Source organism: Equus asinus, chromosome 20, assembly GCF_041296235.1.
Source record: "Equus asinus isolate D_3611 breed Donkey chromosome 20, EquAss-T2T_v2, whole genome shotgun sequence".
In the NCBI taxonomy this organism is placed as follows: domain Eukaryota; kingdom Metazoa; phylum Chordata; class Mammalia; order Perissodactyla; family Equidae; genus Equus; species Equus asinus.
In genome coordinates, this window is record NC_091809.1 from 79388966 (window position 1) to 79415866 (window position 26901).

The window sequence follows — 26901 nt, forward strand, 5'->3', positions numbered from 1 at the left end:
TTGAACAAGTTGTTCCACTTCTGTAAATGTTATTGTCCCCCTCCCACAACTGATGAGAGGTGAGGAAAGTAAACCTTTGAATTTACGAATGCACGTTCTTGTGTTTATTACTGTTATTCATTCAGATTATTTTAGTGGGACAAGTGCAGGCTTAGGATCCAACAGAATGAGGTCCAGAGCCCAGCCTCCCTGCCACTCTCTGGGTGACCTTGAGCACCTGCATCTGTCAGCTGGAGACATCCTAACACCTTGGCAGGGCATGTGAGGACTGATTGAGAGGATGTATGTAAAGCTTCCACAATGCTGGACACACAATAGGCACCCAGTTAATATCAGGGCCCTCCTGCCCTGCAGCAGCTTGGCCCGTTTTCCTCCACAGCTCCCTGTCTCTTGCCTCTTTCCCCTTGTACGTAATACCTCCTCCAGCCCTCCAGTATCTGAGTAGAAGTGGGGCTTGGCAATCAGGTTGTGCTCTCCTTTGTCTTGGGGCCTGGAATTTTGCAGCTGTATAAACTGAGTCAGGGGAGGAAAATATATATTATATATAAATATACATATATGTGTATGTGTGTCTAAAAATACATATGTATTTTTTAAACTCCAGAAGTAATAAATGACTTTGAAAACCACTGTTAGGAAGCACTTTCTTAATCAAATCTCAGTGCAAAAGTGCAAACCTCAAGCCTTCCCGTTGAACAGAGTGCTCTGTGACCGCAGATTGCTCAAGGCCTGCCATAAATTGCAGTAGCTCCTTGGTCACGTTTGCCAGCAGATTTTGACAGACAGAGATAATCCAGCTTGCCTCATGCCTTTTCTCTCCCCCACATCCCATGGAAAGTGGCCTCTCGGTCCAGCCTGATCTGAGCCTCCAGAGGCCTGGATGGACCATCTGAAATCTCTTTGGAGGCAGCCCATGGGAAAGGTTAAAAGAATGTCTGAGAATCCCAGGGTTGCAGCTGCCAGTTGGAGCTCCAGGGGGCTCCCATTTCCCCTGCCCTCACCCCCCAACACCTCCCTCACCACTCGTCCCCCTCCTCCGGCATCCCTGCCTCTCTTACATGAAATAATGCGTTTCTGTTTCCTTCAGCCCTGAGACTGGGCTCCCACCCCCGCCAGGGGAAGGGCTGGTCTTAGTTCTGTGTGTCCAGCACCCAGCCAGGGCCTCACATGGAGAGGCTGCCTGGTGTTCAGCTGGGGTTGGTGATAAAAGGGAGGTGGGGAGAGCTACCACTGTTGAGCACCTGCTGTATGCCAGGCGCATGATAGGCCCCAGACATCCATGCTCTTATTTATTTACTCTTCCCAGGATCCCTGGAAGGTGGGCCCAGATCCTGAAGACTCCAGTGCTCTAAATGATGCAGCAGCCTGCCCCAAATCACAATAACCAGTTTTAAATCCAGATCTTACTCGCTGCCCCTCCCCTAGGTTGGAGTCCCACTTAGCCCCTTACCAGTTGTATGTCCCTGCACAGGTCTTGTCACCTCCCCTAGCCTCAGTTTTTCTATCTGTAAAATGAGGATGATGCTCATTACCTCACTTGGATGTGGCAAGGATCAAATAAGATCATGGCTGTGAAAATCCTCTATACACTGTAGACCAAATACTGTCCACATGTAGGTATTGTTTTTATTAGTAGCTCAATAAGTTAAAATGGATTCCGACATGTCCTGGGTGCCAACCATCTATGAAATCACTGTGTGGGCTGTGGACATATGGAGATAAGTAAGACCAGTCTCTGCCCTCAGGGAACTCACTAATAAGAACACATACGCATAGTGGCCTTGAGTTTGCAGTATTGACACATATGTCACCTGGCCCCTGGCAACCACGCAAGGCTCATTTCCTAGCACTCTCTCCTCCTCACGCTCCTTTAGCTATTCCAGCTTCCTTGCTGTGCCTCAAATGAACTTGCTTCTGCTACAGGGACTTTGCAATTGCTGAGCCTTCTGCCTGGAAAGCTCTTCCCTTAGATGTTTGTATGGCTCACTCTTTCACTTACTTCAGGTCTCTGCTTCAATGTCGCCTCCTCAGAGAGGCCTTCCCCGACCACCTTACTTAAAAGAGTACGCTCATCTAACACTCATAACCTCTGTTGCACTTAACTTTTCTTCGTTGCGTCTATCACCACTTGATCTTGTTCTGTAGACTTATTTGCTTACTTGTTGACTGATTTTTTCCTCCTCTAGAATGTAACCTTCTGAAGGCATGGCTTCATCTTCCTTGCCTGTCAGGGATGCTTAGAACAATACCTGGCTCAGGGCAGGCACAACATAAATACTTGATGAAAGAATCAATGCCTACCACTTAATAATAAAAAGACAAATAACCCACTTTTAAAATGAGGATCTGAATAGACATCTCTCAAAGAAGATTTACAAATGGCCAGTAGGCACATGAGAAGATGGTCAGGATCCTTAGCCATTAGGAAATACAAATCAAAACCACAATGAGATACCACTTCATTCCCTCTAGAATGGCTGTAATCAAAAAGTCAGATAATAAGAAGTGTTGGCAAAGATGTGGAGAAATCGGAACTCTCAAACACTGCGGGTGGGAGTGTAAAATGGCGTGGCCACTGGAAAGCAAACCAGCAGCTCCTCAAAGGGTTAAACAGTAATCATGAGATCTAGCGATTCCGTTCCTAGGTATATACCCAAGAGAAAGAAAACACAAAATCCACCCAAAAACTGGGACATGAATGTTTACAGCAGCATTATTCAGAAGAGCCAAAATGTGGACATAACCCAAGTTTCCATCAACTGATAAATGGATAAACTAAATGTGGATAAACGAAACAATGCAGTATCATTCAGCAATAAAATGAAATGAAGTCCTGATCCATGTTACAACGTGGATGAACTTTGAAAACATTATATTAAGTGAAAGAAGCTAGGAACAAAAGAGCACATATTGACATATTATATGATTCCATTTATAGAATGTGTCCAGAATAGTAAATCCATAGGAACAGACAATAGATTACTGATTGCCCAGGACTGCAGGGGGTTGGAACAAATGGGTAGTGACTGCTAATGAGTGTGGGGTTTTCTTGGGGGATGATGAAAATATTCTAAAATTGGTTATGGTCATGGTGCACTACTCTGTGAATACACTAAAAATCATTGAATTATGCATTTTAAAAGGGTAACTTGTATGTGAATTATATCTCAATAAAGCTGTTATTACAAAAGAAATCAATGAGTGTCCATATTTAATATACTGGTATCAAACCAGCAGACTAGCTGGCAGGCCATCCCGTGTGAAGACCAGAGAGACCTAAGGTGCTCTCTTCTTGGTGTTAAGGTGGCAGGTACACCAGGAACTGGGCTTCCCCCAGGCAGGCAGGTAAAAGCAGAGCTCCTTTCTTGGTGAATGCTGGAAAAAACAGAACTGGCCCTGAGAAACCTGTGGGAAGGAGGGCTGGCGATCCAATGAGCTGAGCCTGAGAAATTTACTGCGTCCTGTTTTCCAGAGACCGTTTTCCCAGCATAAGTCACAGAGACAGATGGCCCCGGACCTGCTTCTGAAAATAACCACTGTCGAGGAGAGGAGACTTGCCTTAGTGGGAGCTGCCCAGCCGGGGGAGTAAGACCCACAAGATTTAATAGGCTGGAAAAGAAGGCGAGTTTGGACCCGGGAGCCTGTGGTTCTGCCAAACTCATCCCATTAGGGACCTGAAGCAGAAGCTGTTGTCTTTGCTGCCTTCTTGTGTGTGTCTTTTCTTCTCTTTAAAATAACTTCTATTGTTTTTTTTTAATCTTCTTATCACATTTGTTCCTTGAAAAAATTAGAAAATATAACGAAAAAATAAAATCCATTCATAATTCTACTGCCCCAAGGAAATGGGTGTTAACATTTTTGTATAGATTGCACACACACACACTCACATACTTAAACGTCAGAATTGCTTTTTATACAGCTTTTCCTTATGCTTTTTTTATATCCTCTTTCCCTTTTCCCTAAACATTCTTTAGAAACATGACTTATAACATCCACATATTAACATTGTACTGATGTGCCTTGATTGACATAATTAGGCATTTTTTAACATTAAGGATGCCTTTCCTTTTTAACATTTTTTTTTTTAAAGATTTTATTTTTTTCCTTTTTCTCCCCAAAGCCCCCCGGTACATAGTTGTACATTCTTCGTTGTGGGTCCTTCTAGTTGTGGCATGTGGGACGCTGCCTCAGCATGGTTTGATGAGCAGTGCCATGTCCGCGCCCAGGATTCGAACCAACGAAACACTGGGCCACCTGCAGCGGAGCACGCGAACTTAACCACTCGGCCATGGGGCCAGCCCCACCTTTTTAACATTTTAAAACACTTTTTACTTTTTTACTATTACAAGTGATGTTGTAATGAGTATCCTTTAAGTAAATCTTTTGAAAAGTCATGATTATGTTCTTGGTTAAACTCCTAGAAGTGGAATTCCTTGGTTAAAAGGTTTTCACATTTTAAAAATCAGTTTATACCAAATTATACTATCAATGTCAGTACATAAAATCTTGTTTGTATTTAAAACCAACGTTTATTTTACCACCAACTAGGTGCTAGATCTTTTCACATTTATTATTTCATTTTCTTGTGAAGTTTTAAAAAATTATTTTTAAAAGTATAAAAAGAACCATTTGTGCTCATTTTAGAAAAATTTGAAGATAAGAAAGCATATTTAAAAAATTAAAAATTGCCCCATCAGGGATAATCCTTGCTAAAGATTTTTTTCAGCCAATCTTTTTCCCTATTCATTTATACAAATCCATTTATTCTATAAACGTTCTATGAGCATTTAGTATGCTGAAGGAAACTGACTTTCCATCGTAACTGAAATCATTTTTATCCTGCGTTTTTCCATTGTCTGCTTTAGTCCCCTGAACAGCCGCCTGAGGTGTGGACTGCTGTTACTCGTGTCGTGTAGAACACTGGACAAGAGAAACTTAGAGTGCTCTGGTCCTCCTCCGTGATGAGGAAAGTGAGGGCCACAGGTGTCAGGGGACTTGTCTGTGACCCCATGGCACACTGTTGACCCGCACTCAGATCTCTTGACCCCTAGTCTATTGCAGCAGACCATATGCTCTGATGTGGAACTGAATCTGATATGGAACTCAATCTAAAGTGCAGTGGCCATATAATTAATTGTCCAAATCAGGACATTTTTAGAGTAATAATAATGCTCTATTATTACTTATTAATAATAATTAGTTAATTATTATTAATGCAAGGTAATGGATGTAAATTGGGGCTGTCACTGACAAACCAGGATGTATGGTCCCTCTAGCTCCCTAGCTTCAGATGTCTAGCACTTTAAAGTGCTTTGCAGCGGTGGATTTCCATCCATTTCATATGACTGTCGGAGGCAGTTTTGCAAACCTTTTCTAAGCTGAGACTCTGAGCCAGGCCAGGACACAGATATGAGCAGTCTGTGGTTCTTGCTGGGCGAGCTAGGCTGTTTACATAGTAGACACGAACATCGCTCATTGGAGTCAAAAGCAGGACATGCTACCACTCCAATGGAGTTCCTGGTCTTCCAGAAGACTGAAGCCTTCATATCAGAAGGAGATCCCAGTTTTCCTCACCGCCCCATCCTCTGCTCAGAACTAAGTACGATTTTACTGATTCAATGAAGCAACCAGCTGTCTTGTTAAGAAGAAATAGGTACAAGGTTGGCAGATGAGAAGAGAAGGAATGCATTTGGTTTTAAGTGGAGGGGCTACAGGTATTTCTAGAAAGGAGACTGAGGAGATGAAATACAGCCAGCCTTCACTGGAAGGATGAAGCCATCAGCTCAGGGTTCCATTGAGTTGAGGTACTTTTGTAGGTCTCAGGATTTGGTTTTGGTTTTTTCTAGGTATCATTTATTGAGCAATTGCTGTGTACTGGGCACAATGCTAAGCGATTTACATGCAGACTTCTGAATGCAGGGCTGCCAGTTAAAAAGTTATTAGGCGCTTCTTCCAAGCATCCTGGGAACTGCCTGGATAGCAGGTGCCCTCCCTGCCACACACAGCTAGTGCTCTGGGTTTACAGACGAGACTCACACTTCCCCATTGTGTAAGCCGGCCAAGATTTAGCCTAGATGGGGTTTAATATAGAGCAATAAGATTCCGTTGGTTCGCTTAGATGGACTTCTCAGAACCACTGAGGAAAGTGTCAAAAGAGCATTTTGTTAATGGTCTTCTCTCTTCGGCAGAGTAAAAACTTGTCCATCAGCTAGCCCTTCACACTTTAGTCTCATGGCATATTCCAAAGACACTGTCAGAATCCAGAATGCTAGAAGCTTCTTCCTTGAGAACTAGCTTGCCCTAGTAATCGGTTAGATTTCAAATGCAAAGGAAAGCTACCATCAGTTCACACAAAGGTGTTACTAACTGAAATTGTTCTGTCTGCAGATCTCAGGATCCCCTTGTCGTATGTTCTTTCCATATATCATGGCTGCCTCCCTAACATTTTTCCTCTTTCTAGGACATTGACAAGCAATACATATTGATAAAGATGTCATTGTCATTGTCTGTCATTGTTTATTCCCCACAACTATGCTGTTTTTACTTTGAAAGACCTAGAGCTGGGGAATGGCAGAGGGAACCAGTATTGGTTGAGCCCTCACCATGAGACTCCTGGGCTCCTTACAGGTATGATGCCAATCCCCTCAACAACTCTTTGAAGTGAGTATTAGAACCCCATTTTTCAAAGGAGAAACCTGAGACCCAGAGAAGTGAAGTGATTTACCCAAGGTCATGTAGCCAGTGTGAACCTGGGTTTTGATCCCTGGTTTACACAACAGGAAGCCTCTAGTCTTTCCACCTTAGATGTGTTTCGGTTGATGGACAGGAATCTCCCTTCCCTACTCCACACCAAGGCTGATAAATCTAATTCACACCACTCATTGGAAACAGCATTGCATTGATGGATTCTCACCCAGGTCCTGTGACTACAGATAAATTACTTCACTTCTGTAAGCCCCCGTTTCTTGACCTTGAAAATGGGATGAATTTTCCTACCCATGGGGTTATTGTGAGGAATGATCTTGTAAAATACCTGGCCCAGTTCCTGGCCTCCAGGAGGAGCTCTGCAAATGTTTGTTCCTTTCCCACCCGACCCCCACCACAAGCATATGGGTGTCTTCACTCTCTCACTTTGTTGCCGTCTTTCTCCATCCCTGTCTACTATAAGCTAGAGCTAGGCTCCCAGAGACCTCCTCTCAAGAAATTTGGGTGGCTCCCCTCCACCTTTTCCTGGCCTCCTTGGTTGTTGGAGTGAGGTATAGGGAAGTTCATTCCAATCATCCCATCTCATTTTACCGTGGACCAGTGGGAAATTCCCCAGTACCAGCTTCTCTTCAGCTGATGATCAGGATACATGGGAAGGCACCCTAAACCCCAGTGCCATAGTCCCATGGCATCAGGCATCCTGATTTGCCTCCATGAGCATACAGCTAGGCAAGCCCAGGTCCTGTGGACTTTCAGCATCCTGGCTGAGCTGAGCCAATTAGAAAGGAGATCTGGGTGGCTAAGCAGATGCCTTAAGTTTAGAGAGCAGATCCTTCTAAAACAAAACTCGGGTCTTGTCACCTTCCTGCCTTAAAAACTTCCACGACTCCCCAGTTAAGGTCTGATTTCTGTTTCCTAGTGTTCAAGGCCTAAAACTACTGTTCAGAGATTCACATCTCACTGCTCTCTTTACATCGATGTTTTGTGCCATAATCAAGGTATTCTCTCCTTCCCTGTTGCCTTCCTTCCGTCCTTTCTTCATTTAGCAAGTATTTACCAGTGCTTTCTGTGTACTAGACCCTGGGGAATACGGTAATGGAGAAGGCAGGCAGGCTAGTGGGCAGACTTGGACAAGTAAATGTTGCAGTGTGAAAGTGTGGCAACAGGGAAAGTACGGGAGCTGTGGGAGCTTCCAGAAGGTGCCAAACCCAGGCTTGAGGCATCAGGGAAGCCTTCCTGGGGGAGGTGATCATGAGGGTGAGCCCTACAGCTGAGTGAGAGCTAGTGGGACACACAGGGTGGTAGTGATGAGGAAAAGAAAAGAGGGAAGGAAATGCTCAGGGAGAAGGAACAGCACGTGGAAAAAGCTCAGAGGCAAAACTTTATAGTTGTGCTCCAGGGGGTGCCACTCAGATAGAGTCAATGCAAACGGTACCATGAAATTGTGCAACTTTGCAAAAGAAAGAGCCGTGGGTTTGTGGAAATGTGAGCAGGTGAGCGTATCTCAGCAAGTCTCGGCTGATGTGGTGAGAAGTTAATGGTAATACACAAGACTTAAGAGGTAAAGGCGTGTAGGCAGGTTGCTTGAGACCAGGTGAAGGCTGAGGGCCTTGGGCTGGAGTATTCTTCCCTCTGCCACAGATGCTCACGTGCCCATCTCTTCATCTCTTCCCACTGGAATCCTCTGTGGCTCCAGCAAGACTTTCTCGGTTCCTCCAGTTGAAATGACTGCCCTTCCCCACCCTCCCATTGCACTGAGCCATCTTCTATTCTGACAGGTGCCACCTCTGCCTTGCTTAGAGCCCCACGTGACTCTCTCCCCAACCCCACCAGCTCCTTTGGGGTTTCGTTTCTCACAGTTTGTACCCCGCTCACCTTCTAGCCTAACCAGTGGCCGTTGAACAAATGTTTGTGGAATGAAACAGTGTTCGCCATACTTTTGTGATCATGTGCTGCTCTTATAAAAAAGATGAAGTTCGTGCCCCTCACTTTATACATACATATTTATACAGAGCGACATCTCACAGTTTTAGGTGTTTACTGGCTGCCTCTCTATTCTCGACATGTTACTCGTTTTAACTCCTTTAATCCTCAGATCAACTCTGTGAAGTAGGTGTTCTTTTTTATTTTTTATCTCCATTATATAGATGAGAAAATTGAGGCACAAGGCATGAAGTAACTTGCCAAGGTCACTGAGCTAGCAAATAGCGGAACTAGAGTTTAAATGTAGGTGGTCCAGCTCCAGAGCTCATATTCTTGATCCAGCTCTACCCTGTTTCTGTAGATGCCGGACTGGTACCACAATGCATTTCATTACATGTAGTTCAAGCACTAATGTATTAGATACCTTATAAAACACATACAAAATAGAAATTCAAAAAGGGTAAGATAAAAAAATAAATATTTTTTTGCACCGCAGGAGATGGTTCTGCACACCCTCCTATGGGACCACTGAAATTAAAAGCTGCTGATGAATAAGAGGGAGGGAATTAACATGTTTCCAATAATATCTGTACTTCACAGAAACCTCATGAGTTATTGTGCACCTACTAAGGGCCTGGCGCCTTCTTAGGTGCTTTGAATTTTAGGTTATGAATATTCAGTGCAATCCCGGAGGCCTGAGGACAGGCCCACGATCAGATGGAAGGGAGGAGAAACGGGCGTGAAGCCTGGGAAGATATCATGCTATTCTTGGCCTAGGGTCTCTGAAGTTTGTGATGGAACAATTTACTTAGTTCTGGAACTATTTATTTCATAAAGCTTGACAGATTTACTCAGGAAGAGGCTGTAACAAGCACCCTGGAACAACATATCGTGTTTCCTAACTTTCGTCTGAAATTCTAACAGCTCAGCATGGTGTGGTGCTGGTTATCTGAAGCCCATCAGAAGCTCTGATTAGAGATTATAAGATGTCTTTGGTTAATAAAAGACGAAGAAATCAACGTATATTTGCTTAATAAATGCAGCCTGGCAGACAAAATCTTTCCAAAACTGGGACCAACCGCAGGGGAAGGGGAATCATGAATGGGGTTCTTCGTGGGGTGGTTTCATTCAATTTAGTAAACATTTGGTGAGCACTGACCCTGAGCTCCTACTTTGCTCTTGCATACTGTGTGCTCGCAGAGTCTCTTTAGTCTTCACAACAATTATCTAAGGGCGGGGGGGGGGGGGGCGGGTGGTTGGGAGGATGCCCAACTTACAAAGGAGGAATTAGATGTAATTTTCCCAAGATCAGTCAATCGTGATGCAAACCCCAATTCTATTGAACTCCAAAGCCCACCCCAGAACGCGCTTACCCCAAGAATGCACCGCATACTTCTATGTGAGGGACAGATACAGATGACTGCAAATATAGCAGTGCAAACATGATATCTGAACTAAAGACAAGGTGACTTCAGAGAAAGGAAGTGATCACCCTGTAGTGCTGGCTGGTAAATGGTGTCAGGGAAGGTTCTCGAAAGGTGAATCGGAAACACTGGTTTGGATGATTTTAAGGTGACTCATAGCCCAGATTTTTAGGTAAACCAAAACACAGTTGGAGAAGCCACCCCAGATGGTACTTTGGTCATTGATTCCTACAGCCTCAACTGCACTTACTGAATTTCTAACATGAACCAGCCAAATGGCATACACAGCAGCTCTGTAAAATGCTGTCACATGTGGTTAGGCTCGGGGGTTGTCATAAAGTCATGGAACCTGCAAAATCCTGCAGGATTTGGTGACTATGAACTGAGTGAGCTTCTCTTGGTAGACAGACCACAAAAAGCTGTGGATTCTTCCAATAACCAGCAGCTCTCTGTGCCACCTCCTCTGCAGAGCCCTCCCGAATCTTATGACGGCATGCCTGCGCTGTACTGTTTCCTAAGGCTCAGTCCCTTTGCAAAGCTGGATGGATCTGATTGTGTTTTAAACCTTCTATCAGTCCAGGGGGGAGAAAAGGGGCAGCCCTCGCTGTGGAGTGGATGCATTGCCTTGTACTGTATACTTTATATGTCTGTGCTTATGTTCCCTCTCTTGTAGACGATGTACTGCACATGTCTAAAGGCCTGCCACAGATAGGACTGCAGATTGAACTCAGAGGTCTTGTCCCGGGCCATCATCTTCTCCTTCTGAAGAGCTGGGAGTGTGCTCACAGACCTATAGAAAGCTGGGATTTTAGAATCGGAGGGCCGTGACACGTTAGGAACTTGGAGTCAAACATACTGACTTCATGCATCTTGGAATTTACAGAATGCTCGTGTCCTAAAATTATAGGATTTTTTGATATTAGACTTTAAGGATCTTAGTGTGTTAGACCCCTGGAATTCGTCTCATCAGCACATATTTATTTAGTGTCTGCTATGTGCCAGGCACTATGGCAGTTTCTGGGGAGACAGAAGTGAAAAAGACTGCTAAAGTTCTTGCTCTCAAGGTGTTTGCAGGGAATGCCAGGATTTAAGAATTTCAAAATGTTAAATTCTTAGAAAAGTAAAACATTAGTGTGTTGGAATCCTAGAATGCCAGCGGTGGAGAGGGGCCCCCGGATCATTCTCTCCAGCCCTCTCTACCTTTTATGCGGCCGAGAGCCTGTTCCAGGCATGTCGGATTAAAATCTCACTAATAAGACCATCATTTCACTTCGGTGACATCACAGAATGGCCAGCTTGCAGGGGCTCAGCGATCACCCAAGGCAGCTGCTCATTTTACCAGTGAGGCCACTGAGGCTCAGAGCTGGGCAGGCCTGTGATAGATAACACAGCAGGGTCAGGACTAGACCCCAGGCTTTCAGGCCTCTCCCAGAGAACAGGCAAAGCAGGAAGGGCTTCTCATTTGTTTCGGAGATGCCCTCTTTACAAGCCGTGCAGACTCCTGCACAGAGGCCGAGGCCCCAGCTCTTCAGAAGGCGTTTGCGCCAACTTTCTTTACGGAGGCAGCAGCCCGGTCCCGGGGGCCACGTGTGCAGTAGATCGCCCAGTGTTGAAAGCCCCCATCCCGCCGTTGATGCGTGTTTTATTTTGCTCCCTCCCCCTCCCCGTGTGCCTCAAAACCAATTTTCATTATTTTTTTTTCTGTCTGTGTTTGTCTTTGTGGTTCGCAGGTGCTCCCTTGCATTGTTCATCCGCTTCATCAACCCCTATTGAGCAGTCCCCCTCCCCGCCCCCCTCCCCTCCGCCCAATGAGAGCCAGAGGCGGTTGCTAGGCAACGGTGTGGCCCAGCCAACCCAGGACTCAGACTCTGAGGAAGAGTTTGTCCCTAATTCATTCTTAGTTAAAAGTGGCTCCGCCAGCCTGGGGGTCGCTGCAAACGGTAAGTCCTTCTCTCTTCCTAACTTCTGTGGGGTTTTTTTTCCTCTCGTTGGCGATAATGATTAATATGCCTGCTTGGGCCGCTTGCAGGGGCGGAGGGGCCCGGTGCATGGGGGACTCGGGGTTGTCGGGGGCCTGGCGCGGCTCCGCGGCTCGGGCAGCCTAGCTCCTGCCCGGCTGCACCGCTGGGGTGTGCGGGGGGCGGGGGGGGGGGGGGTGGTTTGGGAGCCGCTGTCCCCAGCCCGGTGACAGACGTCCGTCTTGCAGACAGTGCTGCACGGACAGAGATGCACAGGCGCAAGGAGACAGAAACATCAGATAGAGACTGAGACAGGCAAAGATACAGAGACAAAGATCGACACAGAAAAGGAAAAGAAAGGTTAAAACAGAAAGTGCACCGATTGGCTACCTACTATGTGCCAGGGACTGTCCCAGCCACTGCCACTTGTCGTTTTATTGAACCCTCCTCACAGCCCTGCCTCAGTGACTGGTATTATTATGTCCCCATTAACCATGAGAAAACTGAGAGAAAACATACTAACTACCTGGAGCCCAGCTCTGGCTTTGAAAGTTCTTGACTTTCACACTGCCCTGAGACAGAGGGCCTTGAAGCTGGCTGCTGGCTGCAGAGACAGACACTGAACCTAAGCCTGGATCTGCCCATAATAAACACTTTTCTTCTCAGCTCTGCACTGACTTCTGTAAGGAGAGGTGGTGTTGGGGGTATGGTGGAAGAGCCCCAGGCTGACCAGGAGCCAGCAGATCCAGGTTTTAGCCCCTGATCAGGGGCTGTGTAACATGGGCAAAGGTGCTTGCCCTCTCTGTGTCCAGCAGAGGCCAGTCCATTTCTTTGCAAGGATGCCCTAGAGGGGATTCAGGCCTCCAAAAGGGGGAATGATATACTTGAGGTAACCTGGAATCTTCCTAATGGCCCCAGGATTTCCTGATTCTCGAAGAAAAGGAGGAAAAAGACGACTTTCCCCACAAATAACACTGCAGGTTGTGTGTTGATTTTGCACACGTTTATTTTATAAGTGCCTGTACGGCACTAAATTCCAGAAGGAGGCAGGGATTCAAAGACATAAGGCAGGGTCCATGGGCATCTTTGTGTTAAATATAAGCTTTATGGCTGTGGGAGTTTGTGGGACAAGTCACACTGCCTCTGCAAGCTTGTCTCCTCAAGCAAAAGTAACGGGGGCCATCGAGTACCATCCATGAGGATGAGGGCTCGTCCCAGTGCCTGGGATAGAGGAGTTTAGTAAATGTTAGTCACCCCGTCACTGCCCCCTCCCTCCAGAGGATTGAGAGACCCTTATGTGAAAGTGCCCAGCACACTACCTGGCGCCTAGTAATGCCCAAAACAGTCAGACTCCTTTTCTGTTGGAGTAGATCATTATAGCCCCAGGTGATACGGGAGGTGTGAACCTAGTGTGTGGGTGACTGAGGAGGGGGACCTCCACTCACCTGAGGGAATCGGGCAGTGCTTCCTGGAGGAGGCGCTGGATCTGAAGGATTAAGTAGGGGGTGCCAGGCAGAGATAACCAAGGGCACTAATAACCAAGGACATTCTGGGCAGAGGGAAAACACGGACAAAGGACCTGAGGTAGGGTGATGGGGATGCTGCCCCCAGCTCTTTTATGCCTCGGAACCTGGCCAGTAAATAGGCATAAACCTGGGAAGGGTGTGGAAGGCCACATGGTAGATGTCGCCTGAGGAGAGTTGTCACCCCCCCCAGTGACAAAGAAGGAAGGTTTATTTCCTGCCCTCCCCCCGCCCTTCCCTAGCCAGGACCTCTCCCAGCCACTGCTCTCTTTGAAAATCAGAAAGGCAGTTTGGGGCCTAATGGTTCGCTTCTGACAGGATCTTAGGCCCTGCATTCTCTGTGACCAAAAACCAAACCATCCCCCAGGGCCTTTCCTTCTGTGCTCCAGAGGGAAGTGTCTTTTTGGTGGTTTAGTGTCCCTGCTCCTCTATACCTTTTAGCTGCTCATGTTTCAAACTGTACACAGAGCCAGGAACACTGGACTGAGCAGGAGGAGACCTGGGTTCCGGGTCCAGCTCTGTGGCTCACTGGAGCAATCTCTAAGGTACTTGGATTTCATCAGTGTCATGTGGTGCTCACAAAGGTGTGCCAGTCGTTAGCCTTCTTAAGCCTGCTTGGGAAAAAAAAATATGTGTATATATATATATACATACACATATATATGGTGATATTCTTTGTTTGTTTCTGAGTAAATAAGCCTTGCAGGTAAAAGAGAAGGCAGGAGATTAAAGTCCTTGATCTCTTGCTTTGCTAATTAACTGAACAAGAGCAATCCCTTTGTTGCAAGTTCTGCAGCAAGTGGATGGCATCACTGTGTTAGTGATGTGCCGGGAAGGGGGGGCACTGTGGCCTGCAGCTGTCTGCTAGGTTATGCTCCTCTGTGCTCCTGCTCCCCAGGGGACCTGGAGACGACTCGGATTCCTTCCCTGGGGCCTTGCTCTGAGTGTGTCACTCTAAAGGTTCGTAATAAATGTGTCCCATGCCTGAAGGGAGTGTCTGGGTCCTTAGTGGTCTGCCGCTCTGGGGTTGGTGGGTCGTGAGAGAGCCAGTGAGTCTCACTCCACAGCTGGACCCTGCCTGCTACTTTCCTGTCCCCTGAAACCCCAAACTGAGGGGTCTTCTGGGAGCCGAAGGACCTGCTGGTACTAGGATGGACCCAGCACTAGCGAGTAAAGGATGCGTGAGCCCTGATACGCAGTGGGCCCAATCATTGTTTGTAAGGTTTAGTTTGATTTTTTTCTTTCATAAGGAAAAAAAAATGTGAAATTCTTTGAATGGGACTGTCTTTATTGTTTTCGTCAATTATCAGAGTAACCATGCTTGTTAACGTTCAGACAATACAGTGAGGTAAACCGTGAAGTCCTTGGGTAATCCTTCCTCCCAGGGACAACCACTTCCAACAAGTTGGTGCCTGGCCTTACAGATGCTTTTTCTGTAGTGTTAATTTAATGAGTGAATGAGTGAATGAGCAAGCAATACAAACTGTGTAAGCACCACAGCGCAGCCGAGAGAACAGGGGCCGTAGAGTCAAACCTTCTGAAAGGGCGCCCCAGATATGCAACCCTGGGCAAAGTACCTAACCTCTCAGATCATCAGTTGCTCCATCTGTGAAACGGGGAAACCCATCCGAGGTTGCTGTGGAGTTTCCTGGATGAGCTTTGAGGGTGTTATGCTAAGCAAAATAAGTCAGAGGGAGAAAGACAAATACTGTCTGAAGTCATTCATGTGGAAGATAAACAAACACACACTAGATGTGGAGAACAGATTAGTGGTTACTGGAGAGGAAGGGGTGGGGGAGGGTGAAAGGGGTAGAGGGGGACATCTGTATGGTGATGGACAGAAACTAGACTTTTGGTGGTGAACACGATGTAGTCTATGTAGAAGCCGAAATGTGATGATGTAACCCTGAAATTTACATAATGTTATAAATCAATGTGACCTCAATAAGGTAAGTCAGGAAAAAAATGGTAACGGTGATAAACTTCCCTATCTCCATTCCCCATCTCCACACCCTCTTTCTCTTCAGTCAGTTTAAGGCTTTAGAGACCACCCTAACCGGATCAATTGCTCTGGCTCCTTGAGAGGCCAGCTTCCCCTGAGACTTAATCAGGCCGTCCTTTCAATGACAAAGGCAGCCCCTCGGGCTCCTAAGGGGTGAAAATGAAGCAGTTTCCTCTGGTGGGAGCTGACTCAGCACCCTGCAGGCACGAGCTGACCCACTGGGAGCCGGCCTTCCCGGGAGCTACGCTTGGCTCGCTAGTGACTCCCCAGGAGACCCTCTGCCCACAGCTGTGTCAACTCCAGCCCAAGCCTGCCATCCCAGGACCGTGACGCCCCAGAACCGCCCTGCTAAAATCCCCATGTAAAGTGCAAGGAGAACACATGGGGCGTTACAGACAAGCTCATCGTCCCTGCGGAAAAGAAAACGGGGAAGGAGCTCTTTCTGACATCAAAATCCTAATCCGTTCCCGCGGATAACCGTCAGAAATCACTGATATACATAAAGAAAAATTTCACTAAAATATCACCTAGTCACAGCTGAACAGCTAAGGAAGTGATTAGGATTAAGTAGGTCTTTGTCCCTACCCCGTGGAAACTTTTCAGAATAAATATTAAATGTTCCGTGAATTGTTCTAATCTGAATTCTACAGGAAAGGAGCTTTAAAAACTTGGGGGTTAATATTTAAGTGAGTCAGGGAATAAATAGCTCAGAGAAGGCTGTCAGTTTCTTAAAGCCCAGGTGAGGTAGGGGTGAGTGGGAGAATTTGTATGTAATGAGCACCTTCTGTAGGTGTCTTTTCTTTACAAGCATTATCTTATTTGAGCTTCCTTTTCTCTCTGTTTCTCGGCTCAGATAACTGAGGCCCAGCAAGGGCTAGTGTCCAGCCCAAAGCTCCTCTTAAGGGGCATGGCAAAGATTCACATCCAAGCCAAACCCAAACCCACACCCAAGCTCCAGAGCTCCTATTTTCTTTGTTTTTTCTTTTTCGATTGGATTTGTTTTGTTTCCAGTATCAGATCCTTTTGTGTCTATGTCTTATCCTTAGTAGGAGGCTGAAGAAGAGGAATTGCCCCAAAGGAAAGCTGACTTTTTAAGGATTCCGAGTTGTCGGATTCCTGTTATTCACCTCACAAACTTTTATGAAGCACCTGTTGTGTGTGAAGCGCTTTGTCTCATTGACTCTCCTTGAATCTTCGCATCTACCCTGTAACATCACCGTTTCTAGTCTCATTGGGGTAATAGAGATTAAGTAGCTTCCTTAAATCACACAGCTTCTAAGTGATGGAGCCAGATTTGAACCCCAAATCTGATACCATAGAGTAGAATCTTTCATGGTGTTTCTGTGAGTCCCGTGGGGGTTTCAAATAAGGGTCAGACCAGATGACTTAGACCCTAAATTTTAGTGCTGCTTCTTGAGAGCCAAGCCCTGGATGCTGGCCGTCCATGGCTTTTTTTTTCCCCCCAGCACCCAGCACTGGACTCTCCTGCCTCACCTTCCACATTTCTCAGGCTTGTCACACTGGTCAACATCACTGTTGTTTGGCAGTTTCATTGACTTTCTCGGGGTCTTAAGCATCTGGGATTATTTTGTTTTGACTTCCAATCCAGTAGAGGAGAGTTTATTTTTCTTTCTAAATGGGAAACACGGCTATGTATGCAAGCTCCTTCCAAAAGTGTTTTCTTAAAACAAAACAAAACAAAACATAAATTTTAACTTAATTTAGAAGCTATCCAGATTCCCCTGCAGGAGTCTGCCAGGGTCCTTTTAAGTCAGATTGTGAAATCAGAATGCAAAATTGTGCCTGTTTCCTACTGTTGAGGAGAAGTGGCCAATGAGGTCAAAACCTGTTTCCATTGTTCTACGTGCCAACTACAGGGACTTGAGTCTGTATGCTTCCCGAGTTCCAAGGGTAAGGGTCATGGAGCATATGATATTTTCAGGCAATTTTGTTCACCTTTCCTCTCAATTCTCTTGCATCAAAAGACTCTTATTGGTAAATAAATTCTTATACCGGCTATGTAGAGAAGTTAAATACCTAACTCCTAGTAGCAAGAAAAATTTCTTTCTGGGGGCTGGCCCGGTGGCCGAGTGGTTAAGTTCGCGCGCTCCGCTGCAGGCGGCCCAGTGTTTCGTTGGTTCGAATCCTGGGCGCGGACATGGCACTGCTCATCAGACCACGCTGAGGCAGCGTCCCACATGCCACAACTAGAAGGACCCACAACAAAGAATACACAACTATGTACCGGGGGGCTTTGGGGAGAAAAAGGAAAAAATAAAATCTTTAAAAAAAAAAAAAGAAAAATTTCTTTCTTCATTCATTCATTCGTGATAACATTTGAAATGTTTGTGGATGTTTTCCAGACAGATGAGGGGTGAAGGGCATTCTAAGAAAACAGACTACAAAATAGGTATCTAATTTATGGGGTCAAAATCTCTTAATAAAACTTGGAGTCAGATGCATTTCAGAATTTAGAAATTTTCAGAATTAAGAAAGAAAATACAGCACATGTATTGTATTCTTCCTAGCATTCCTAGAGTGCTGGCATGGTCCACAGTAATCAAAGGTGTCAGTATTTCTGCAGTGAAACATATGATTAGTCACACTAGTGGGATAAAAAAACAAGACTCTGAGCCTCATGTCAGTTCAGGTCAGGTTTTGCCGCCAAAAGACTTTGGATAACACTTCCAGTCTTAGAGTTTGGGGTTTTGGAATGGTGGCTAATGGAGGGTGATCCTGAATTGTGCCCTTTTTTAAATGAGGGTACCTGGACTTAGAAAGGTGTAGTAACTTGCCCCTGGGTGTGGAGATAACTAGGTAACTTGATAACTAGAAGGCATGGTGCAGGTGCAAGTCCCTGACGGGGAAGCTCGAGAGAAGCGTGTGTTGTTTACCCACAGGGACCACTGGGAAAGGCCAGATGCTGTTGATGTGGGAGCCCAGGAGGACAGCGCCAGCAGGCTGGCTGGCTCACAGGCCTGGGAATTCAGGAGGAAAGAGGCCAGGTGCTTGGTTCTCCAAAGTCTAGAGCTCGGCAACTCTGAGTTCTTCAGGCACCTCTCCTGACAGCCTGTATGTGGACTCCCTGCTGTCTTCTGCACCGACTCCTCCCTAACAGTCTGGGTACCTCATTATTCCCATGTCTTGTTTCCACATTCACCTGCAAGTTCCTTGAGGTGGGCCTTGTCCGAGGCTGGGTCTTCCCTGCTGAGCACCTGTAGGTGCTAAAATCAAAATGGAAGAAAAGCTCATATTCAATCTTCGTCCTTTCCACCCTCTGCCCCTCAACATGCACACACAAAACTATCCCCCTAGGAACAGTGCACTGAGCCACATACGTGATATACCCACGGAGACTCACAGAGATAAAGGGATTTCCCAAGTTCACAGTCAAGATTCCAGTGCCCACTCCACCTTACCAGGTACCTCCCTCGACAGAGAAGCCCTCACCTGTGGCTGCCCCCCAGCGGCAGACGATTACGCCCCCCTGATAGGGGGCAGTGGGGACAACCACATGGGGTCACTTCTGTTTTTGTACCGTGTACAAAGCCCTTTCTCATACGTGACCTCAGGCAAACTCTGGTGACTGTAATTGCCACGTTGGCTTTCTAGGAGGTAAGGCTTCTTCCTGACCTTGCAAAATAAACAGGTCACGTTTTGAATTAATGTAACTGAACATCTTGGGAGAACCAGGGCCCTCTAATTATTCACTCACGTGACACAGTTGTCAACTCTTTGCAGCTCGTTTTCCACTAATTTCCCCAAATACCGTTGCATTAAAAGGTACAAAAATAACATTTTTGGCATACGGCTTGATTGGATCTAGGAATTCCTAGACCACCCCCCAAGGAAGGCACATCAGACATGTGTCTGGGCTTTTTCCATCTGGAAACTAAGCCTGGTTTGTGTCCCCATTGGAATGTTAGCAGCGGGCTCCATGGAGCCCTTGGGGACACCAGACCACATCTTAAAGCATCTCCTGACACTTCAGGGCCCTGGTTGTTGAAGAGGCGCCTGGAAGGAGGCCAAGGAGAGTTTGGGAGATTAGCATAACTAACATTTGCGTAGCCCGCGCATTCCCGGAGCGCGTTCCCCTCCGTCATCTCTTTGCATCCGCAGCCTGGTGCTGTGAGGTTGGCGGAATGTGGATTATGGTGAGCACCGTTGTGCTGTACGCTGGAGGAGGCGTGCCGAGAGAGGGAGGCAGCTGGCACAGGGCTGTCCCTTTGGCTGTGCAGCTTTGAACAAGTTTTGGATTTGCTCATGGTTGGTCCATCCAACCAACCCGCGAGGCTCTGCCATCCCTGTAAGCTCAGTCTTCGGTTATAAACCTCGCCTGGAGAGTTATCATGGAAACCTGCTCCTGAGAAGGCGCACGCTTGGGGGCAGCAGACCCGGCTTCTGAGGCCAGCTCTGCCTGTCACCTGCCCTGTGACCTTGCAAGAGCCTTGTCCTTTGGTCCCTCAGCTTTCTAGTCTGGGCAGGGAGAGACCTGGCTGAGATCAACATTTCCTAAGCCTTATTCATTTGTGTGTCAGTGTCAGAGTCTGACAGCGTGGTGTGCCCACCTACACGGCTATTCACTTTCCTTCAAACTGCCACCTTTTTCAAACTTTTTTTACCTAAGTGAATTCATTTATTTTCAAAGGAAATCGTATATTTCCCACTGCAATTCACTTGCCATAAATAGAAGGTAGCTGTAAAAATAAATACAGCAAAAGCCAGTTATCACATTCTAGGCAGATAATGCCTGCTGAAGGACACTGAGCAGAGATTCGCTTCTCTTTGTTACAGACAGACATCGGCAAGCGTCAGGTGTTAAAAATCCACTAGTACCAAACGGAGAGTTCCTCAACATCATCGAAAGGGTTGAAAGATGGAAGCTCTCCTTCATGTGATTCAGTATGATCTAATGTCTGTCCACAGTGTGTGGACTCCTAAACTCATGTCCGTAGGACACGCCACTCCACGGCTTTTTCTAAGTACTCTGTCTAGGCTTTTAATGCCACCCCATGGCCTGCTCACCTTGAGAAGAGACATCACTTGCTGCTCCCAGGACCCACCCTTCTTCTCTCTCCTGAGTGTGGTCTTTTCTGAGCCATCTGTTCCCACCCTCCCCCTCATAGCTCCTGCCCTCTGTCCCTGTCATTAGGTCTGAGCTGAGGGCTTTGAGCTCAGCTGGATCCCCCATTACTGCCTAATGGCTCCCAGTTTGGACCAGAAAACCATGCGGCTTCCTCTTCTCCCTGTTCTCCCCCTCCCTTCTTCCCTCCTCCCTCTCTCTCTGAACTGCCATTATTTATATAGGTGCTTGAGACTAAACAATTAAAAACACATTCCCTCTGCTTTAAAAGGCCTAAAAGGACCAAAGCCTGAGGAAAAAGAGAAATGGCACAATGTGGAGCCATGGGAGGGAAAGACAGGTGACGGAGGCCTACAGATCCTTTGTTGTGCTGTGTAGCCATGGGCAAGTTGCTTAACCTCTCTGGGTCTCAGTTTCCTGTTCTGTAAAATAGATATTGGTTTTAATAGTACTTCACAAAATTGTGTATATGAGAAAATATGGGCAAGGCTTCTAGCACAGTGATTGCTACATCATAGGTGCCCAGTGAATGTTAGTCTCCTTATTCCCCTTCTGGAACCCGAAAGTTTGGGGCTGGATACCTCTGGAAGGAAGGCAGATCCTACACTCGCACCCCTCCAGGCTTGGAGGAGGTGCAACAATTAACAGCTCTGTCTGTGAGTCCTGAGCCTTCATCCTCCTGTGTAATTTCCAGAGAATTGGGGGGTGAGGGGGTGCAGAGTGAGCCCAAGGCAGCTAAACACGCAGCATGGGGCCTTTGACACAGAGCCTCAGCCTTCCTTGCTGGAGCTGCCGCGTTGCCTCCCTTCCCCGTGGTTCCAGGAGCTGAGTGTTGTTTGGTACTGCTTGAAACGCTGTGATCCTTTTCTTTCTGCTCAGCTGGCCTTCCCCCCAGAGTTGAAAGGAGACGAAAATGACTGGTAATTCGTTTATGCTTCACCCCCTCTCTCCTGAGCAGCTCGTATTTCTATCCATAACTGTGGGAAGCTGCTGCACAGGCTAACAATAACACAGATATTTGCACTTCCAGAGACCTCTCTTCAACGGCCACAGCAGAGGCGCTGGGGGAATGCCCACCTGATGTGAACCAAATTTCCCTCCCCTCTCACCGTGTGACCTGCCCTCTCCCCAATGGCCCGTCTGTAAAATGGACGTAAGAACAGTAGTCTGGGGTTGTCTCAAAGGCGAGATGGGATAACATCTAAGACACTGAGATGTCAGCGGGGGCTTGGTGTTCACTGGTCTCCCCTTTGAATGTCTGGCAAAGAATGGAGTATCTTTTTAGTTGGTGAGGAGGTTATCTGATCAAAATTTAAGTCATGATCACTTGTCTGCCGTCATCCTGAGAATGAGCAAAGGTGGAAGTTGAGGTGATACTTACCTACTTGCTAGTTTTGCAGAATTCTGCTCTGCTTAGCCAAAACATTCCCACTCTGTCTTCTCTGCCCTGGACCACGGCAGTAGCATCCTCGCTGGCCTCCCTGCCTCCTCTCGTCTCTCCCTTTAATCTATCCTCACACTGTCCCGGGGTGATCCTCCCAAAGCCCAGATTCCTATCACAGAGCCCCTGCTGGTGACCCTCTGCTTGTCTCCAGCTACTGGCAGGCTCAGGGCCTAGCTCCTCAGCATGGCAGCCACAGGCCTTCTGCACAGAGGCCCTCCCGCTCTCTCTAGCTGCTTACTTTTGAGCTCCCACCAGGGAACTATGGCCACAGCAAATGAACACAGTTCTTGAAGGGACAGAGAACATTCCCTGTGCCCAGGACGGGGTCTGTGGAGAATGTCTGGCAATGTTGGGAGCAAAGGCTTCTGAACACAACAAAACCTCATTAACTTAGGGTGAGACCATGGGAAGGTCTTTCTGATTGGGAGTGACATGGGAAGAAATGAAGCTTGTTTACCCTTCAGAACTGATTCAAATCAGCACATCATTGTGAAAGACCTACTGTGTGCGAGGGCCCGTGGAGAGTAGAAAGAAGTTGGCTCACCTGTTGGCTGTTGGGGAGAGAGAGACACACACCTGAACAGCTCTGCCCTAAAGCAGGCCTCCCTGAGGGGAACCAGACAGGCAAGGGTGCCAGGGCGTGTGGGGCCGTAGAGATTTAATGCTAACTGGGAGGTTCAGGGGACCCTCCTGGAGAAAGAGGGTACCGCCCAAGGAGCACAGGCAAGTTTACACATGCAGGCCTGCCTGGAAGGGAGTGTTAGTTTTATGCATCTGTAGGGCTGCTATGGACTGAACTGTGTCCCCTCCAGACTCGTATGTTGAAGCCCTGACCATCCCCTCTCCCCCAGGACTGTCCTGGGGGAGGGTCCTTTAAGGAAGTGATCAGGTTATATCAGGTCATAAAGGGGGGGCCCTGATCTAAAAGAACCGCTGTCCTTATAAAAGAGGAAGAGACACCAGAGCAGGCTCACTCTCTGCCACGTGAGGACACAGCAAGAAGGTGGCCGTCGTCAAGCCAGGAAGAGAGCAAGCACCAGAAACCAAACCCTGCTGGAACCTTGATCTTGGACTTCCCAGACTCCAGAAGGATGAGAAAAAATGTCTGCTGTTTCAGCCCCCGGCCTACGGCACTTTGTTATGGCGGCCCAAGCAGATGAAGACAGGGCTCTGGCTGAAGGAGAATACTGGGTGTTCATACTTTTCGTGTCAGTTATTTGTGTGCAACCAAATGCTCCCAGCCTAATTGTGGGGTCTTGAAGTGTTTATTTCCTCAGACATTCATTCATTCATTTGGTACACCTTTCCAGGTGGGTGCTCTATGCAGGGTCCTGGGCTGGAGAGTGAGCTCCACTCAGAAATCCTCTGTGCCCTGTTTAGCCATGTTGCATAGAGGACAAGTGAAGGAAACACGGGGATCTGCGGCAGGGGGTGGTAGTGGAAGGCCAGGCTGCCTGCCTCTCTAGGAAGAAAGAGCTAGTGTGGCAGGAGCCTGTCTCCCCTCCCTTCTTGCCACTCTTGGGGAGCAGCCTCTTTAGGAGACTTGATTTTCCTGGGGTTTGAAGTGGGGCTGGAGTGAGCAGCGTGGCCTGGGGACAGCTCTGTACTCCACCAGTCTCAGAGCCTACTGAGGCAGGGAAGGTGGCAGGTACAGCCTCAGGCACCAAGAAGGACCTGGCACACCTTTGGGTTGTGTGACAGGAGAGCACCTCCCGTCAGGGAGCACCTACAGGGTGCCAGGTGCTATGTGGGCACTTCACCTTTCCCACCCTCCTGAGTGTGTACAGCTGGTGGGCTTTAGAAAAGAAGAGTTAAGAGTACACATTGGAATTTTTGCTCTGCCATAATTCAAGATCTTTAGCAAATGATTTCACCTCTGAGTTTCCATTTTTCCTCATGTGTAAAATAGGTATAATAGTAATACCTACCTCGTAGGTGTGAGAATTCAATGTAAAATAATGTGTGCAAAGTACTTAGCAAAGTACCTGGTTATCGTCAAGTCTTCATAAATGGACACTGCTGTTACTGCTATCATTGTGGTTCTGGTTATTGTTTTACCCAACTGAGCCTCAGAACTGTGCAATAACTTGGCCGGGGTCACACAGATAGCAAATGATACTTTGCATCGCAGGTGTGCCTGGCTGCTCAACACCACCTCTTCTTACCCAACCAGGCCACCTTCCCTCCTCCAACAGCCATCATGCCTCTTTCTTAACAACCCTCAGGAAGCCAAAGGTCTCGGGGAACCTCCTCCTCAGATCAGAGATTTCTCCCACCCGCCCCCTCTGCATTGAGGAGCAGGCTGCATGCACATTTTGGCAGCAATCCCCGACCCCTGGCCAGAATCCCCCTGAATGGAAACCGCTGAGTTGCTCTCCGGCTCTTAGCTCTTTTAAGACACCCCTGTTGGGCCCCAGTGTGGGTGACAAGATGATGCATGAGGCCTGGCTAAGCAGCTTATTTGTCTGAGCTGGTGATGGCTTTTGTCCTGAGTTGGGTTAATAGTAAGGGGCCGGGGCCCTTTAAAGCCTGGACAATGGACAGGCTTCTCAGGTCAGCGAATCACTCAGCAAACGGCCCCAGCCCCTCGTAGCAGGGGAGGCCTCTGCCCCTGCCGCTCTGTGCTAACCCTGCTCTTCATTGAGTGATGCGCTGCTCTACCTGGCACGGAGGAACACGTGGAGTAATGAAAGAGTAAGACTCAAAGAGCCTTAGGATGACAAAGGCTTCCGAGGAGGATACCGAGACAGAGAAAGGACAAGGGATAGCCCTGACTTGCCGTCTCCACCTGCACAGATTCTGCACTGGGCTTTCCTAATTTTGCTGTTTCCCTCCCCAGATTTATCACCCACAGTGACCAGATTAATTTTCCCCACCACAGCTTTCCCTACTGAAACCTAACACTAAAGATTACAATTCAAACATCTTAGGCTGGCAGTCAGGACCAGCTAGAATTTACCCCTCTCCCTCCTTCTTGAACCTCTCTGACCCTTCCCCAAGCCCCCACACTAGTGAGGACATCATTTGACCTTCACTACCTGCTTCAACCAAATTCGCTTCCTTTTATCAGTTTCCTACATTTGCTTCTGAGTAAGATCCTATTTAAATATCCAAAATGAAACTTCAAATATTAAACATCTTTTCAAAGTATGAAAACCACTGCTTGAAATCAACCCTTTCATTGTGTGAAGGATGGCAGAGCTGGACCTGAAGGCAGGCCTTCTGATTCCCAATCCTGACTTTCTCTCAGTGTCTATATTCCTTTATTTGCTCTACAGAGATTTCTTGAGCACCTGCTACGTGCCAAACACTGAGCTAGGCCCCAGAGGACTGACTGAGACAGACAGAGAGATCCCGGCCTTGAGGAGGGCTCTGGGCACTAACATACAGCCCTGCGAGGGTTCAGAATGCAAACATGGCAAGTGCCCACTGACTTTGGCACCTACGTGGCCTTTGGTGACCTGGGTAAGGGCATTTTCAGGATGTGGAGGCTAAGACCAAAGGATGGATGGGAGGTGAGAGGGCGGAAACAGTCTGGATAACTGATTCTAGGAGACTGGACTTGGCATCACAGATTACTCACTAATTACAAAGGGAAAAGCTTCCTTTACAGTGGGGAGATCAAGAATCGTCACCTTAGAAAGTGACCAAACTTAGTGGTCACTAATACAAAGCAATAAGTACATTCCATCCCGCATGAGGTGTGCGTGCCGAAAATGTCACACCTGAGTCTAATCAAGAGAAAACAAGACACGTCTGGAATGTAGGGCAGGCTGTGGGGCAACTGGCCTGGACTTTTCAAAAAGGTCAATATCATGGAAAAAAAGGAGTAGAGAGGTGTTGGAGCGGGTGGGAATCTCCTCTGATTAAAAGAGACTAAAAAAATACAACAGCCAAGTGCGACACTTGAGTCTTAATTAGATCCTAAATTTTTTTAAGACTGTAAAAAGACATTTTGGGAAGATTTGGGGAAATTTTTCAATATGGTGTGTATTTATGTTAGGTGATGTTATGGAATAGTTGTTCATTTTCATTTTATTAGTTGTGATCATGGTGTTGTGGTTATGTGGAGAATGTGCTTGTTCTTAGGAGATGCACGCTGATGTCATGTCCCAATGGCTACAACTTTCTTTCAAATGGTCAGAAAAAAATGTTATAGAGGGAGATAAAACAATGCGGCAACATATTAACAATGCCAGATTTAGGTGAAGGGTAGATGCGTGTTTTTGTATGATTCTTTCTACCTTTCTGTAGGTTCGAAAGTTTTCAACATAAAAAGTGAGAGAGGGGCCGGCCCGTGGTGCAGCAGTTAAGTTCACACATTCTGCTTCTGGCGGCCCGGGGTCGCGGGTTTGGATCCCGGGTGCAGACATGACATGGCTTGGCAAACCATGCTATGGCAGGCGTCCCACATATAAAGTGGAGGAAGATGGGCACGGATGTGAGCTCAAGGCCAGTCTTCCTCAGCAAAAAGAGGAGGATTGGCAGCAGATGTTGGCTCAGGGCTAATCTTCCTCAAGAAAGAAAAAGAAAAAGTGAGAGTAATTTTAATGGGGTTGGATGGAGAGAGATTAAGCAGCAACTGAGCTTTTGGAAAGGTTTCTCCGGGCAGGTGAGAGGTGGGCCCTTTTTCTAGTGAGATCCTACCCTCCCCCGCTTTGGGAAGCGGGCATAGAGAAACCCTCCGAACCTTGACAGAGAACTGATCGTTGAGCGGTTGCATTAAAGCTGGCCCTTCCTGGGCGTGGAAGGGGACTTCAGCGAGGCCCTGGACTCGGTAATGGGAACCACATGGGCAGGAGTGTGCAGACCCCCACCCAGAAATAGCCCTTCTGTGCT

The 26901-nt window shown here is 47.2% G+C and overlaps 1 protein-coding gene across 8 annotated transcripts in view; it reads left to right on the forward strand.

The window, feature by feature from the left end:
* The window catches only part of TENM4 (teneurin transmembrane protein 4), a 728135-nt gene that overhangs the window by 432847 nt on the left and 268387 nt on the right, over window positions 1–26901 (forward strand). For 7 of the 8 annotated variants that reach the window (XM_070490574.1, XM_070490568.1, XM_070490572.1 and 4 more), the window contains one exon: window positions 11783–11992. The exons of the other annotated variant lie outside the window; for it this stretch is intronic. In XM_070490574.1, the coding sequence (XP_070346675.1) occupies window positions 11783–11992 (210 nt within the window). The remainder of the gene's footprint in view (window positions 1–11782; window positions 11993–26901) is intronic. 8 annotated transcript variants of the gene reach the window in all.